The sequence below is a fragment of the Myotis myotis genome, unplaced genomic scaffold (assembly GCF_014108235.1).
Source record: "Myotis myotis isolate mMyoMyo1 unplaced genomic scaffold, mMyoMyo1.p scaffold_m19_p_24, whole genome shotgun sequence".
NCBI classification, from domain to species: Eukaryota; Metazoa; Chordata; class Mammalia; order Chiroptera; family Vespertilionidae; genus Myotis; species Myotis myotis.
This window is the reverse complement of record NW_023416329.1, coordinates 2,822,096-2,839,860: the sequence shown is the minus strand read 5'-3', so window position 1 is coordinate 2,839,860 and position 17,765 is coordinate 2,822,096. Positions and strand designations below refer to the sequence as shown.

Here is a 17,765-nt window from a genome sequence, read left to right as displayed (position 1 = left end):
CAAACTTCCTGTCGTTGTTCTGGAAGTGAAAGATGGTTCAGACAGACTCCAACTCTTCTGGTTGAGGCAGAGGAAGGGCCACAGCAAGGGCAGGACTCGTCTGCACTGGGAGGTAGCACTGCTGAGGGCGGACTGAAGTGTTCTCCAGTCTTTGTCAAAGCACATATATTTCTTTTCTTTTTTTTTTTTTTTTAAATGGCAAAGAAAACTTTATTCAAGACAATTGCATTAGGGGTCATGACTATCACAATAAGGGAAATAGATTGGATTCAGGTCTGAATACAGCAAAAACAGCTGGACGCCCTAACTGGTTTGGCTCAGTGGATAGAGTGTCGGCCTGCAGACTGAAGGGTCCCAGGTTCGATTCCAGTCAAGGGCATGTACCTTGGTTGCCAGCACATCCCCATTAGGGGGTGAGCAGGAGGCAGCTGATCAATGTTTCTCTCTCAATGATGTTTCTAACTCTCTATCCCTCTCCCTTCCCCTCTGTAAAAAATCAATAAAATATATTTTAAAAAAACAGCTGGTGATTTATAGCCAACGAATAAAGTGAGGGGGTTAGAGGATGGAAAATTACTAATAGAAGATATCAGTCCCCCCCTACTAACAGGGAGAGGGATTCTTGCTGAACTAGCCTAACAGTTTCTTGCTAAAGGCAGGTCAAGGACTTAGATATCAGAGGTGCAGGAAGAGGAATGTGATCAGATATCAAAGGAGAAGGATTCCTACTACCCTGATTTAGTAGGAATCTTTAGATTCTTTAGAGTCTTTAAGACAGGACTGGGGCCAATGTCAAGGCATAGTCCAGAAGAGGGCTCAGAAAAGCCTGACTAAGTTTCATTCAAAGAGAGAATATGTCAGTTGAAAGCACATATATTTCTGATTGCATAACCAGACCTGGATGTTTGGAGATAAGATGGGATATGAGCAGGGGTCTTGGTGACCAGAGCAGCACGTGTCCTATAGGAGGAAAGCAGGCCTGCAACTACATGTAGCCGACAGGACACCATGCCCTGAGGACTAGGTCCGCTCCGACTTCTGCACCTCTCACCTGGGCTGTTGGAGAAGGTGAACCAACATTGTGCTGGAAAAAAGCTTAGAAACGTGTGTTGAGTCAGAGAAGAAATCTCCCTGTGAAAAATGACTCCTTGTGATTAACTATGCCCCAAATTCATAATCTGAGCTTAACAGCCATTGTTTCCAGAGGCCTCTCACCCACTGCATTTCAGGGGAAGTGTGTGTGGGGGGGGGGGGGGGGGGGGGGCATGGAGAGAGACACGGACTGGGCTGCCTGCCTCCTGCTGCTGATCAGCTCTTACGAGGGAGCTCCTGGGACTGCAGTTTGACCAGCAAGACTAAGACATTTCCCATCCAATCGGAGCTGCACAGATATATCCTCATTTGAATATTTTTCTTTTAATTTATTTTTCCTCTATTTTTTAAATTTATCTTTATTGTTGAAAGTATTACAGATGTTCCCTTTGTTTTTGTTTTTTCCCATGGACCCCTTCCACCCCTTTCCACCCCTCTTAGGCCTTCCCCACACTATTGTCTCTGTCCATGGCCTATGCATATCCTATATAATAAAAGTCTAGGTGGCATCACATGACATCATCACAAGATGGCTGCCACAAGATGGCCACCACAAGATGGTCCCCACAAGATGGCCAACAGGGGAGGGCAGTTGGGGCAGCCAGACCAGCAGGGGAGGGCAGTTGGGGAAGACCAGGCCAGTAGGGGAGGGCAGTTGGGGGTAACTAGACCTGCAGGGCAGGGCAGTTGGGGGTGATCAGGCAGGCAGGGGAGGGCAGTTGGGGACCATTGGGTCAGCAGGGGAGGGCAGTTGGGGGCGATCAGCCTGCAGGGGAAGGCAGTTGGAGGCAATCAGGCTGGCAGGGGAGCAGTTAGGTGTCAATCAGGCCAGCAGGGGAGTGGTTTGGGGGCAATCAGGCAGGCAGGCAGGTGAGCGGTTAGGAGCCAGCAGTCCCAAATTGTGAGAGGGATGTTCAACTGCCGGTTTAGGCCCAATCCCCCAAGGGGTCCCAGATTGGAGAGGGTGCAGGCTGGGCTGAGAGACACCGCCCCCCCCCCCTGCACAAATTTCATGCACCGGGCCTCTAAGTATACATATAATTTCTCAGGTTAATCCCCCCTCATTTGCATCTTTACCAACCAATCAAAATGGCTCCATTATGACCAATAGGGACAGTGCTTTTGGACCAATTAAACAGTGAGGAGTCCTCATTTGCATGAGAATGAATCTATAAGGGACCCGAAGTAAGACCTCTTCTCTATATAAGCCATCCTCACCTCTGCTTCAATGAGCACACTTTTAGTTTCTCTGGCCAGAGCTGCAGTTCCCCTCCCCCCTGACCCTTACCCCCCCCCCCCCCCCCGCCCACCCGCCCAGCTGTCTCCTCCTCTCACCACACCCCAGACTGGGGAATCCTGGTGGCATTCAATTGATGGCAGTGACCTTCAGTTGACAAGTGCATATCCTGCTTCCTCTTCGCTTCACTTTTAAGTCGCTCTCCTAAAGGAATTATTACAACCTGACCTCCTGGCAAGACAGTAGGACCCAGGGGAGCCCAAGAAGCTTCACAAACAGTCTTTTCCACCCAGACGTGAAGACCTTTCAAAAAATAGCTTTTTATGATTATAAATGTAATGTACGCTTGGTGTAAAAATGTGGGAAATGTGAAAAATAAAAAAGAGAACAAAAAACTGTCACTAAGTCCCATCTGCACTGGTGTATTTCTTTCCACGGTTGTTGTGTTGTGTTGTGTTGTGTTTCTTCCATGAGTGCATAAGTGTGCTTACAATAGTGGGGACTTTAACATCCTGATTTTAAAATATGTGTTTAGCAGATCACAGGCATCCCAATGCTACTAAAGAGTCTTCCGTAGCAGCCCATAGCCACTCATAGCATGTTATTTAGCCTTTTCTGATCATTGGACATTTGTTTGTTCCCTATATTTCATTAGTAATACAGCACACAGAAAGGCCTCCTGTACATAAATCTTCCCATCAAATGTAGCTCTCCCCATAGCTCCTCCTTATATACATTTGCTTTCTGTAGCTCACAGGTGTTTAATGATGTTGCCTGATGACCCTCATTCATTAAAGACTCTCACATAATCCATTCCTTTTCACTGTTAAGTGGCAGAGTTCAGGGATCTGGCTCACACTCACTAAAGAACATGTTAACCTCAGTGAAGCAAATGACAGTGACCATTGACATGCTCGGACACAGCAGGGGAAACCGGTACAAACAGGTGGGGCCAGGCATTCATTGAATATTTCTGCTTGCCCCTGTCTGCATAAGGAAGTCTGCCTGTTTACACAGGAACCCAAGCGTCTGCTCTTTGGTTTATGTGCTGATATACGTATACAAATGTTGTAGATTCCTGCACCCACAGTTCTGCCCAGGAAAAGTGGAGGAAGTATGACCAGGTGATAAATACTGAGCCCAAGATAGAGGACTGGAGTCCATCCATCTGAGAACTTGCAGAAGAGAGTGCTCTCCCATTCCTCCATCTTTCCCACTCAGGCTCCCTTCCTCCCGCCAACCTCCCTCCCTTTCTTTTCTCTCTCTTTCCCTTCTTTTTTCTCTCTCTCTCTCTCTCTCTCTCTCTCTCTCTCTCTCTCTCTCCATCCCCCTCCCTCCCTCCCTGCCTCACTCCCTCCTTCTTTCTCAATCTCAATCTCCCTCCCCCTCCCTCTGAGCTTAATTTATATTACATTGTCCTACTTTCTTAAACATGAAAAAGAGACAGACAGGCGCCATTCCCTTAGACCCAAAGCTTAGTTTACATTCTCTAGGGAGAGATCCCAAGTGGCTGCATGTAGGGAAGAACAGGTTGCCGCCTGACTAGGTCTCCTCCCTGAGGCCCAGCTCACCTCCAAGCTTCAAAGTCCATGTGTCTGATCTTCACGGTGGATACCAGCATACTGTCCTTGCATGGCACTCCTCGGGGCAGGCGCTGTGCTGGCTGCCCGGGAGATAAAGACCCGTCCTTTTGCCTGAGGGGACCACAGCCACATGGAATGAGAGACACCCTTCCTTCTTTCCAGTCCTAAGACTCCCTACGTGCCCAGCAGAGCTATTGCAAAGTGCTCTGGACAGACAGGGAGGCAGGGGAAGTTCTCAGAGGAGGTAAACTTAGAAAATGCACAGGGATGCCATAGGAATCAACCTGGGCAAAATGTGGCATGGGGGAAAAAGCGGCCTGGTGGACTAGACCATGGGCTGGGACGGGGTGGTTAGGACAAACAGAGGGTGGGAGGGCCAGCCAGAGGCCGACCACGAATGGCCCAAGGACCATGTGAAAACACTGGGACTCCATCCTGTAGAAGAGAACTGCCCAATGAGAGAGTCAAAGTCACATTTGTGACTGCAGGAGAGAAGGAGCCACTGGACAGCAAGACTGGCGGTGGAGGTACCATTGAGGGAGGTTCTTGCAATAGTTCAGAGGAATAGGAATGAATCAGATGCTGCAAATTAGACAACTAGGTGGTTGGTGATGGGAGAAACTGTGACCGGAAGTCCAGTAGGAATCCAAGAGGAGAGCTCACATTTGCTTTGGACTTCCACTTCAGGCATGGGGGGCCCAGGTGGCAGGCACTTGAAATTTGGAGGAGGCATAATTGGGGAATTGTCAGCTTGTAAGTGGCAGCTGAAGGGACGGGAACATAATGCAATGGTTCGTGGGAAGTGTGTCAGTTGGGACACAAAAACCAAGGTGGGACCAGGAATAACCTGACATTTGAGAGACAGGGCAGGCTGAGAAGGAGCAGTCGGGATCAGGAGCGTGAGGCTACAGTTGTGTGACGGAACTCAACAGAAGAGCATATTTCAGGAATATGATGTCAAGAATGAAATACTGCAAAGATCAAGTTGGGGGAGAACCCAGCTGTGTGGTGATTGGCATGCTATTCATGATTTTATGACAGCAAGTTCAGCAGCTGTGGATATCAAGACACCCATTAGCTGAGAAGCAAAGAGAAGGTGAGGAAGTGGTGGCTGGGCGAGCTAGGCTGTAAAGAGAAGACCAAAAAGGGGGGGGGGGGGCAAAGTCATGGGAAGGACTTTTCCAGTGTGGGGTGGCCAAGTGGCAGGCAAAATGGAAATTTGGAATTTGGAAGAGGCATAATTTGGGTCATAGGTTGGAGTCACAGAAGCTGAGAGCATGCAGTTAACTTGGAGCATGCTGTGCTGGGAGAATGGAGAACTAAGATGTCATTAATTATGGGACAAACTTTCCCAAAGGAGTAAACCTTAAGTGCTTTGGATTTGTCCCCTCCCACAGGCTCAGAGAGCTTGACACTCCCCAGTCCTGACCTAGGGCCAGCTCAGGAGAGGCAGAAGGGCGAGGAGGCTCCGGGCCTCCTGGAGAAGTGGCCTGGCAAAGCCCAGGCTCTGACATTCTAAGTCAGTGCATGTCGGGACGCAGTGTTGGCCACAGGCCTGAGTGCGGAGCGTGCGGGGCAAGCTGGCAATCGTGTGACAGCAGTCTGACATTTTCTCAATGCTTTGGACATTTATGGCTTGTTATCTGGCACCACATGTCCATCAGTGCTCAGTAATAATTGATATGGATGAGGCTGTTGTCTGGCTTTTAATAGGCAGTTGCACTGCTCTGACACGGCTAATGCTAACTTAAATGACTACATTGACTAACTGAGCCATGGAATCAAGCTCTGACCGGGGAAGGCCAGGCCATGAAAGTCAGGACAGTCCTCGTGAAAATAAGACTCTGACTTTCACAAGAGTCCGGTAACTCCCACGTATACTGAGAATTCTACTTATTGGTCTCAATATTGGCTCCACCCTCCCGGGCCTCTATTCCCTTTCATGGACAGGACAGAAGGCTACAAAATTACTCTATTTTCCACAAATAAATAAATCATGAACCCTTCTAAAAGAGCACAGAATCCTGAAAATATTCTGGTTCAAATCCCCATTTGACTAACATGGAAACTGAGACTCAGAGCCTGTAACTTCCAGACCTTTCTCAGGGAGCTGGTGACACAGAATCCATTGAACAATGAGAAGACAACTACCATGATGTGAAAGGCTCCTCTGACATCCCGTCACCCCTTCTGGGCAACAAACCAGACCCTCTGGGACTCAGAGTTAGACACAGAGCCTCGTAACTTCTGGACTACAGGATGCGCTGGGTAATGCGTTATGGGGAGGCAGTCTGGGCAGGGAAGAGGAGGCCTGAGGACAAGGCGGGTGGGCACAGCATGAATGCCCCTGTCATCAAGGTACCACGCACAGCCTCTTCATCCTCCAAGGGGATACCCACAGAGGTCATCTAGGACCATGTTGGCTCATTCTAGGGCAGCACCGGGGACCCAGTTGGGCTGCGGCTGGATGGCAGGAGAGGGCCCCGAACCTTGGGCATGCCTGACTAGGGAGCACCACACCCCTGGTGGAGCAGGACTCGGGCTCTGATTATGTGGTGGGGCAGGGCGCTGACCTTCTGCCCTGCTCCCCCAGCTCAGTAGTGCATAGCTGGGGAGCAGCAGCGCACTCTGGCATGGCCCGGGTTAGGGTTCCAGCTTGTGACATGGCAGTGTTCCTCCAAAACTGATAGTCCTCAGGATCCAGCTGCAGCCGGCTTCCTTGGAGCTCTGCAGGAGACCAGCTTCCCTACGAAGCCAGCCTGCAGAGAACAGCTAAAGCAGGGATCAGCTGAAACATTAGTTATCACCACCAACCCCTTCTCCACACTGCAGCCAAAGGCAGCTGTTCTAACCTGCAATCTAACCATGGATCTCCCCCTCCCTGCTAGCTCTTAGTGACTTTCCTTCACAGGCCTGGGCTGGGAGGCCTTCCACACCGCCTCACCTCACCTCTCCATCCAGGCCGGCCCTCAGCACCCCACCCCCAAATGCACTGAATCTGCTACCTCTTGCCACTGCTCACTACAGCCCGCCCAGTGAGCTCATAGACTGGCACCTCCTCCATGCCCTGACTACCAGTGCACTTATCACTGCACATGGTCGTTGTTTTGTACCTGCCCATCTGGAAGTGGCTCCGCCATGCCATCTTCAGTAAAGGTGCCAATGAATAAGGAGGAAGGCACAGCTACATAGGCCCCTCCTCTGAGCTCTGGCTCTAGGCCTTCCTGCCTTGCCCACACCATAGACCCAGACCTCACTGCCTTATATAAATCATGTTACATTTAACTGTCCTAAAGCTACTTACTGGACAAAAAGGGGTTCTGACCATTACCTCTGAATAGTTAATACACTGATGAGAGTATCCAGCATCCCCTCTGCCAGGATGGGAGTGAGGCCCTGCTGCCAGTTGGCAGCACACTCTACAGCGAGCACCAGGAACCTGGGGAAAGATAAGTATTCCATTTTGTTCCAGGTCTGTGGGCTTAACAGGTGGGTCTACAAAAGAAAAGGTAAGAAGTCCTTTGTAGATCCAACTCCCACCCCTCTCCTCAAAGTCATAGAACCTGAAGGGGCTGCAAATGGCATTACAGGGTGGCAACAGGCTGCTGGCCGTCACAGAGCACACTATCTGGGAGATTGGGTTATCACAGGGCTTTCACCGGAGAGCTGAAGTTCTTTGTTCTGAATGCACGCTTCATTTTCAGTGTGGTTTCCTTGGCAGTCCAAAGAATGACTAATCAAATGCCCCATTACCAGCTTTATGAGTGAAAGGAAATGTATTTCAAGAGAGCTTTGTGTTGGTACCCAACTGCACTGATAAACTGTTTTCAGAGTCTGATGGGAATCAGTTTCAAAATAAACGGTGACATTTAAACAACAAAAGCCTCAAGGACCACAATTACACAAGCACCCTCTTGCTCTGTGGTTCATTGGCAAATTCACCTGCAGGTGCCTGCTCAGATGCCCAGGTAGGAAGTGCCTGGCAACTAAGAAGGTGCCTTAAAAGGCTCTTTGAAGCCTTTCCTGGGTCTCCTCAGGTCCCAGGATCCCCGGTCTGCTCTATGGCTGTGTATTTCAGCAGCTGTGAGATCAATCAGAACCTTGAAGCGATATTCTGGGAAGAAGCCCCACTGCCAGGTCAGGCCAGGCCAAGTGACTTGTCACCAAAAGATGTCTAAGTCAGCATGACCTACTTAAGACGAGAGGACCCCTGTGTTCATTCCCCCACTGCCAGACTACCTCTCAGCAGGGTGAGAATCAATGATTCTTCTTGAAGAACTTCCAGTCTTTTCAGCATTTCTCTCAAGCATCATTGTACCCCTGCAAAGTAGCAAGTCACAGTGAAAACTTCCAACTTTCAGCCAAGATGCTTGACCTTGAAGGTGTTCACTCTAAAGAAGTGAGGCCACAGAACACAGGTGAAGGAAAATTTACCTGGTGTCACTCTGGGCTTAGCTCTGGGGAAATAGCTTCTGGGCCTGACTTGTTCTGCCCTGTCCACCAGGGCCTCTGTGCTGGACACTGTCCTACCCATGTCCAAGGACCCCAACTTGTTTGCTGACCTCAATGTCCTATAACCAGATTCAGCTTTGGAAAACTGGAATTCCTTTGGCCCATACCCAGCTCCACCCAGCCCACCCCCCAGTCTAGCCACCTCCCAGGCCCACCCATCAGCATGGTCTGGTCAGGCCTTGGCCAAAGCTCTTCCCAGAGCTCCAGGTTCCAGGTTCAAGTATCTGACCATCCATCTGACCAACCAGGAGTGCCTCAAACACAACATGACTGAAGATAAACTACCCTCCAGAAGAAAACCCCACTCCAGCTCACTAGGTGGACTAGACATCTACTCACTTTTCCAAGGCTGGACCTCAGGATCATCCTTCTCCTCCCACACCCATCATTCTGTCCATTCAACACCTGCATATCTTTCCAATCCATTCTCTCCTCTCCACACCTACTTCCACTTTTGTGTTTTACCTGTATGGCATCACTTCCTCTGGGGACTTCCTCTCACATCCATGTGTTTCAAGTGGGGCTAACCACATCACCCTAATCCAAGAACCGAGGCCGGATTAAAGAAAGTGTTCCAGCAACTTGGCCAAGGCAATCAGTTTAGGCTTGAGCTATCAGAATCCTCCCCAGAGTCTGACTGGGCATAAAGAGAAAGCTACCCTCCTCCCTGGGCTTGTGGGGACCAAGGTAAGGCAGGAGCTGTGGAGCCTCTTATTGCTGCATAGAGAGTGTGAAGCGATGAAGAGACCAGCACAATTGAGGGATTAGAGTGAATGGTGGAAAAAAGGGAGCAAGGAAATAAGAGCCCTGATTCTATTGTTTGAACCACCCACCAAATCCAGCCTAAAGCCAAAGGGTTTCCTATGGACAACCCCATTACATGGATCTATACATTCCCTATCTATATATATAAAAGCCTAAGCGACCGTTCGACCGTTTGACCAGTAGCTATGATGCACACTGACCACCAGGGGGCAGACTCTCAACACACAGGCATGGAAACATGGAACAGACTGATGAATCTCAGAGGGAAAGGGGGTGGGGGGAGGGCAGGAAGAGATTAACCGACAATCTTATATGCATACTAGAGGCCCAGTGCACAAATTCATGCACCAGTGGGGTCCCTCAGCCTGGCCTGTGGGGATCAGGCTGAAACCGGCAGTCCGACATCCCCCCAAAGGGTCCCAGGTTGCAAGAGGGTGCAGGCCAGGCCAAGGGGCCCCACTGGTGCACAAATCCGTGCACTGGGCCTCTAGTTTCATAATAGCCAGTTTGAGTTGGAGTCTGTCTCTAACAATTGTGTACCTGACTGCTCCACAGTTCACATGAACAGGTCTCCCTGCCTTCTATCTTATCTCCTATATTAGTCTGCTAGGGATGCCATAACAAAGGATCACAAAGGGAACAACAGAAATTTATTGTCTCAAATTTCTGGAGGCTGGAAGTCCAGAATCAATGTGTTGGCAGGATTGGTTCCTCTTGAGAGCTGTGATGGATAACCTGCCATGCCTCTCCTCTAGCTTCTAGTGGTTTGCAGGCAATCTTTGGCCTTCCTTGGCTTATGGAAGCATCACCCAGATGTCTGCCTTTATCTTCATATGATATTCTCCATGTATATGTGTGTGTGTCCAAATTTCCTTTTACTACATGTGAAGAATCAGAAACCAAGATGCAAAGGGTCACAGTCAGCTGGGACCTGAATCCTACAAAACCAAAATGCCTGCACTTCACACACAAGAGGTTGAAATATCATTCCCCACTGATCAACCACAAAGGTTGTTCAATGCATTCACTCTACAGATATGCAAGCCCTCTTCTGGGGGCTACATAGTGAATAAAACATAGGAGATCCCTGCTTTCTGGGGTTTGCCTCCTAATGAGGGAGTGAGACACTCAACAGGAAGGTAAGTAAATGTGCGTGAGCAGGTGTGTGCTAAGTCCTATAGCATAAGTAGCAGTGCAGAGGTGGGGGTCTATTGTTAGAGTGTGGTGAGGAAGTAGTCATCTAATAAAGGCTCACTTAAGGTGAAGGGAGCAAGGAAATAAAAAACAGAGTGGGAAGTACAAAGGGCTGAGGTAGGAGCAATCTCAGAGTGTTCAGACAGCAGAGAGAACAGCACTGCTGAAGGGAGTGGGTGAGGGAAAGAGTGGTAGGAAGTGAGGTCTGAGAAGGGAAGACAGCCAGTGTGGACAGGGAATTTTGCTTTGAGTGTCAGAAAGCCAATGACAGGCTTTGATCTGACTCAGACTTCAAAGGGTCACTCTGACTGGTAGAGATGATGGTGGCTTGGACCAGGTGACAGAGACAGGGGCAGTAAGAAGTGGTCATTCTAAATACATCTTGAAGGCAGAGTTGTGGGTTGTGAACACAGAGTTGATTCCAAAGTCTGTGGCACATGCAAATGAAAAGAGAAAGAGCCATTTTATAAAAGAGGGGGGACTGATGAATAAGAGGTGGAGACGCAGATCAGGAGTCTGTCTTTGAAAATGCTGAGCTTGAGATGCCGACAGGGTGTCCAGTAAACACAGAGCAGTAACTGGAGATACAAATCTGGAGAGCAGGGAAAAGTCCTCCCATGCTCTGGAGATTCACACCTGGGAGCATTAGACAGTTAATCACTCAGTTGTGTGAAAAGCCTGGAGATTGGATGAACCCACCTAAGGAATGAGAACAGATGGGCCTTCATGGCTCCCTGGGGACTTGCCAACGTTCTGAGGTGAGGGAGATACGAGTCTAGAGAAGGAGCCTGAGAAGAAAACAGGGAGAACCATGAGTGTGGTGTCCTGATGAAGCCACAAGCAGAAAGAATTTCAAGGAGAAGGAATTGAGTAACTGCCAAATGTTGCTAATTGGTCACATAAGACAAGACTGAGAATTGACCATGGGATCTGGCAACATGGAGGTCACTGGAAACCTTGCAATGATCTATTTGGATGAACCGGTAAATACAAAAGAGCAAGGGAGGAAAGGAAGCAGGGATTTCAAGATTAGACAAGCCTTTGGAGCAGTGGTTCTCAACCTTCCTAATGCTGCGACCCTTTAATACAGTTCGTCATGTTGTGGTGACCCCCAATTTCATTGTTACAAATTGAACATAATTAAAGCATAGTGATTAATCACAGAAACAATATGTAATTATATATGTGTTTTCTGATGGTCTTAGGCGACCCCTGTGAAAGGGTCATGACCCACAAGTTGAGAACCACTGCTTTGGAGGAATTCTGTGTAAAGAAGAGCCCAGAAAACTCATGATGCTGAAGTGACAGTCATGGGTAGATGAGAGGGGAGGTGACCTAGTGAATAATGGAGACCTCCTCCTTAGAGGTAATTCCTCAGCAGTGGCCAGGGTGCGAGAAACCAGCACTAGTCAGAGTGTAAAGCACCCCTGGCTCTTTGGAAATGTTCAGCAGCTCACATCCAGAGCCTTGAAAAATGCCCATGCCCTTTGACCCATTAATCCTACTTCTGAAAATCTCTTCTAAGGAAATAATTCCAAATACAGAAAAAGCTCTCTGCATAGAAGCTCATCACAGCAATATAGGTAATAGGTCTAGAAGTATTTAAAAATGCCACAACAGATGAGGAGGAGGACACAGGACGGATCTAGTCACTGGTCTCTGAGCTCCATGAGGACAAGGACAGTGTTTGTTTTATCTACCACTGTCTCCCCAGCCCCTACCATGTGTCTGACATCATTGTTAAATGAATGAATAAAAAGTATTATAAGGTTAAGCAACAAAAAAGATATAAAATAATCCTTAAGTACCCTATATAATAAAAGGCTAATATGCAAATTGTCCTCTCGACGAGGAATTTGACTGGGAGTTCCACCAGGGTGTGGGGTCGGCTGGCCAACCACCTGCAGCCCCTCCCCCAAGCCAGCCCCGCCCCTGATTGGCCCTCCCGCCCTGATCAGGACGGGCCAGCCAGACCCCACTGGTGCACAAATTCATGCACCGGGCCTCTAGTTATATATAACTATGCTTAAGTATTATATACTAGAGGCCCGATGCACGAAGATTAGTGCAAGAATGGGCTTTCCTTCCCCTGGCTGCCCGCCCCGCCTTTGCTCTGGCCAGAGCTGCCTTTCCGCCTTTGCTCCAGCCCAGAGCCACCTTTCCACCTCCCACACTGCCCAGAGGCCCCACAACTCAGGCGTTCTGCACCGCCCCAGCCGCTCAGTGCCTGCATATGCAAATTAACCTGCCATCTTTGTTGGGTTAATTTGCATATTCGCTCCTGATCGGCTGGTGGACATCATGAAGGTACAGTCAATTTGCATCTTTCTCTTTTATTAGTGTAGATAACAGTATGACCTCAATCATGTTTAAAAAATAATAAAACTTAACACTAAATAAAAACTAAAGAAATGGCTCCACAAAATGTAAATAATGATTATCTTTCTGTAGAAGAACATGATTTCCTCTTTCATTTTATTTTTGTGTAGTTTGCATATTTTCATGATTGAATATGATTTGTTTTACAATGGAAAAAGCAAGCAAGGTCATTTCTTGAGAAAGGAAGGGCTAGAGTTAGATGAGTTAAGCTCACACCATCAGGATTTGATAAGGCATTGCACTTGTTAACAGTTCCCAGGCACTTTTTGTGGGTGAGAGTCTCCATTTGCTGCCATGATGCTCCTCCGAAGATGGGCTCATCTCACTACCAGCAGGGACAGGTCCTTACTTGGGCCAGCGAAGGCTCCTCTGGGAGCCTGAGAGATTCTGTTCAGGGGAACCAGCTTTCACTGCAGCATTTTCTAAACTCTTAATCAGCTGTAAAAAATAAAATCCAGCAGGAAAAAACACTTGATGATACAGTTTTAAATGAAATAGAACAGAATACAGAGAGGCATGTTCATAAAAATATAACTATGCAAACAGTTTATTTGACAAATATTTATTGAAGGAATGAAAAGACTTCAGAAGAAATATGTTCACATACAGCCAGAGAAGAGACAACCAACCAAAACTTTTTCATCAATACCACTTTAAAGCCGTATCTCCCAAACTAGGGTTCTTAAAGGCCAACGCCTGGTGCCACTGAAGGTATCTTCAAGTGCTCCAAGTTCCAGAACAAACGGTTTTTTAGAGCAGAGCTTCCCAAACTTGCATGTGTGCACCACAAACTTGGAGATTTTGATAAAATGCAGATTCTGATTCAAAAGGTCTGATGTGGGAACACCAAGTTCTGCATATCTAACAAGCTCTGGGTGATGCTGAGGCTGTTGGTCTTCTGAAGACACTCTGAGCAGCAAGTTCCCAGGGTGCTGGGTAGCCAGGCAATTCCAAGGGTCATTGGGAACCAGGAACAATAGGCAGCCATCTAGGCAGGCCGTGCCAACTGAAGCAAGGTGAGAAAAGCAGAGATGACACTTAATAAGGCCTCTACCCACTACCCCAATTCCTAATGCCCAGACCTTCACCAGATGCATAGCCTGGTCCCTGGTCCTCAAGCATCTTGACACCACTGAGAAGAGTGATGTGAAGCAAACTCCAGGCAATTTCATGGGATATAGAGGGGCCTGAGGCCTCCGGTTCCTTGGGGAGCTTGGTCAATGACATCTTGCTGGGATGGGTCCCAAGACTGAGTTTTCTGGCAGGTGGTTGCCTGGAGCAGCCAACAGCAGATGGCACCATAGAACAAGCACAAGTTGCATCCAAGAAAGTGTCAACAATCTTTCCAAAAACTAGGACAAAGTTGAAGAAAGAAACAAAATGGGGCAGTGGCCAAAACCTGGGACAAAACAAACAGCCCCATGAAGGGAACTGATGACTCAAAATGCACTTGTCTTGAGTGTTGGCTGCACAGGTTCTTGGTTAGGGGCCAGGCCAGACAGTCAGATATGGCTGTTCCATCTCCTGCTACCTGGCCCTTTGCCAGTCCCAGGAGCCTCACAGTGAGGCTCCTCTAGAGTTATAGGCACCTGAATACCCTGCCCTGGGAGGCCATGATGGGTTCAGCCACTGTCTATTTTGCTGGAGGTTGGGTAGGTCTGGGCAGACAGAGTCAGGCCCATCCAAAGTGGTCCATGAGCAAGCTTGACATTTCTGCCTTCTACAAGGACAAGTTATCTGTCCACACACAGATGAAGCCTTGGATCCAGCTCAGAATCCAGAAAACTGACCCATGACTTCCAAGGTGAGATATTCATCCTCATCATAGCCCTTGCACCATTTTCCCTGGCTGGAGGAAGGGACCCCTACTGCTTTCAGCCTGTACTCCCTTAAGCCAAGAACTCCCTGCCCCTCCCACTACCAAAGGCCACTGGGAGGCCCAAAGATGTGAGGAGGCTTTGAAATAATCATGACACATCACCTAGAGTAAGTCAGTTCCGTGGTCAGAGTGTGAAATGAAGGAGGCTTGAGTCACTGTAGGCCTCAGCAGTGGTTGACCCTGGGGAGGGTCACAGAGTCACTGGACAGCTGTCTTGTCAAGAGAGGTCCTGGGAGGCAAGGAAGGGCAGATAACATGTGGCTGCAGCAACCTGAGCCCTTCCCGTGCTTGAGCCTGACACGGGGCACCAGTCCTCAGCTATACAGGCAGTTTTCCCATCAGCTTACCATGCAAAGCTTTCTGGAGCTCTCTCCCTGTGCCAGGGCCTATCTGGGGCATGGAGGATACAAGCTCTATGACAATGCAGATGTCACCCTCAAGGTCCTCACAATCTTATCAAGGGGAGATACTTACAGGCTTATTTCCATACAAGATGGCAGATGCAGTGAAAGAGGAAAAAGATGGAATAGGATGTGAAACATGTAATTCCTGCTGCTCAGGGCTGATTTTCCTACTTCAGAGGGCTGTGAGGGCCCAGGGCTACCAGAATCACTGTCACTGGGCATGCTAATCAAATAACAGTAACCCTACTGTCTTGCCTCCATAGAATCCTCATCTCTCACAGAGGTTAGGGGCTGACCAATCCAGAGCTCTGACTCCATGTGTTCCTTCCCTCACCCCACAGTGACCTTGAAGTCCCATTGGTAGAGGTGGAATCCCTGGGTTCCCAGGCCAGACATCTGTTGCTGAGTTACCAGAATGAACCCTGCCTGCTACTTGCAGACCATCTCTGGCTCTGGCATCTGCTCAAGCTGTAAGGCATACTGTGACCCAAAGAATCCAGACTCAGAAGTCCCCCAGGAACAAATAGCTGAACCATCTGAATGTCAGGCTTCACAAGGCAAATACATGCAAAACTGGGCTCTTGCCAGCCTACCTGGGCCCCAGAAAGCCAGTAATATGGAGTATCTCCCTCAGCTTACACAAGCCCACTTAGTGAAGTCAAGGAGCCTGGCAATGAGCAAGGCAAAGAGAAGCTTTGGACCTGGCTACGTGGGGTTGGACCTGCAACTGAGCCTCAGAGACCCTTTGGAGACTTCTGTGTGTACTGTGGACAGGGGCAGGTGCTCCAGCTCCTCCAATGGGGTGCTATTCTGGCAAGTCAGCACCAGGGCCTTGACCTCCTTTTTGAAGTTGGTGTTGAGAAAGCCATAGATGAAAGGGTTGACACAGGTGGAGGCCATGGCCAGCAGGTGGCATACCAAGAAGATGAGGTTGCCATGACAAATGGGGATGGCCTCATGGTACCAGTCCTCCAGGCTGTTGAACACATGCAGGGGCAGCCAGAGGAGGGCAAAGGCAGCCACCATTGCAACAAGGATCCCATTGATCCGCTTTATCTGCCAAGCCTGCGAGCTGTAGGTGCCCTTGCGGAACACCCGCCTCTGCTTCCGCAGGCGCAGGTAGATGCGCACATAGCAGACCAGGATGAAGGCCAGTGGGATGCAGTACTGGCAGAGCAGCAGGAAGGTGGTGTAGATGATGCGGTGGTGGCTCAGTGGCCAGGACTCGGTACAGACCACCTTATCGGCCAGAAATTCCACAGCCCTGGAATGGTTCTTGTGAAAGACATTCTTCAGAACACTGTTGGCCAGAAAAGGCAGGGAGAGGAAGCAGGCAAAGAGCCAGATGACCCCAATCCCCAGGTAGGCCTGAGAGACACTGGGCTTCCAGCCTGTTGGGTTGATGATGAGCTGATGCCTCTCTAGGGCCACAAGGACAAGAGAGAGGATGGAGACTGTCACTGACATACACTGGATGAAGGCTGACATCTTGCAAAGGGCCTCACCAAAGATCCAGTAGTCCATGATGGTATAGATGGCCGTAAGCGGCTGGCAGATGAGGCACATGAGGAAGTCAGAGAAGGCCAGGTTGGCAATGAGCAGGTTGGTAACATTGGCATTCTCCTTCTGCCTAACCATCACACATATCAGGCAGAGGTTGCCCAGGACTCCCACAATGGTCTCAATGCTGTAGGAGGTAACAATAAAGACCATCAGGTCTGTCGAATCCTGGCAGTGGTCAAAGAAGTTGTACAGGACGCCCTTTGACTTATTCCTGTTTTGACCCTGTGGGGATCCTGGGAGCAGCAAGGACGGAAAATGAGAGCTATTCATGGTGCATGTGAGAAGATTCCAGGAAGTTCAGTGGTGACAGCTGCAAAGTAAAGAAACAAATAGCACTCAGAGCTTGTGCATCCTGTGTGAAATCCAGGGAGGAGCAGGGTTCAGGGAGAGATGTTTGGGGCTGCTTGGTCCCCAAGGCTGGGACTTAGAGGACCTGAGACTCAGAGATGTAAAGCAAGTTGCCCATAGTCACACAGCTAATAAGTTATGGGGTCCAAATTCAAATCAAGATCTGTCTCATGCCAAAACTTGTTCCAAAAATTGCCTCTGACCTCGGGCCTGGAGGCAGTTTTGATAATAAAAAATATGTGGATTATTGTATGCAAAGTTCAGGGAGAGAATTGCTCAGGGAGCATGAGTAGAAATCTCCTTGTCAAATTTTATCCAAATAGGGACAGCATCAATGCCAACGTGTGCTAAGGTCCTTCCATCGCATGCCATGCCCTTTAGGGCAGACCAAAACCTCAGGTGTGACACACAGTGCCCTCCTGGCCTCAGCCACTACCTGCCCTGCCAGCCTTGTTTATGGGATGACACATGGCAAAGGTGAAGACTGCCAGGTATGCAAAAACTGTGTCATCAGCACACTGGCTCTCTCTTCCTCCCCGCCATGTGTACACACCTGCCTGGCCAGGGTCATGGGATGCCCACTGCTCTCGCTAGGGGCTCCCTCCATGCCTATACTCAAGTCACCTGAAACGGCTTGCAGTTCCCAAATACACCAGCCTGACCCACACCTCCGTGCCCTGGCACCTGCCCTTTTCCTCTGGTGCCTCTGCAACACCAGGGACCCTCTGTCAAGATAAATTGGAATTTGGACTCCAGAGCCTCCAGGTGGTAATGCCAGTGACAGATGTTTTGAGATGGAGCACCACCAT

At 49.1% G+C, this 17,765-nt stretch overlaps 1 protein-coding gene across 1 annotated transcript; it reads right to left on the bottom strand.

Annotated features, from left to right (window-relative positions):
* Window positions 1-13,607: 13,607 nt before the first annotated feature.
* NPY4R2 (neuropeptide Y receptor Y4-2) lies at window positions 13,608-16,878 on the bottom strand. Its single transcript, XM_036356027.1, has one exon. The coding sequence runs from the start codon at window positions 16,876-16,878 to the stop codon at window positions 15,751-15,753; it is 1,128 nt and encodes a 375-aa protein (XP_036211920.1). The 3' UTR covers window positions 13,608-15,750.
* Between the last annotated feature and the right edge of the window lie 887 nt (window positions 16,879-17,765).

Bases quoted from the DNA above. Each gene is read 5' to 3' on its own strand.
- NPY4R2 (XM_036356027.1), bottom strand. From the start codon at position 16,878: ATGAATAGCTCTCATTTTCCGTCCTTGCTGCTCCCAGGATCCCCACAG.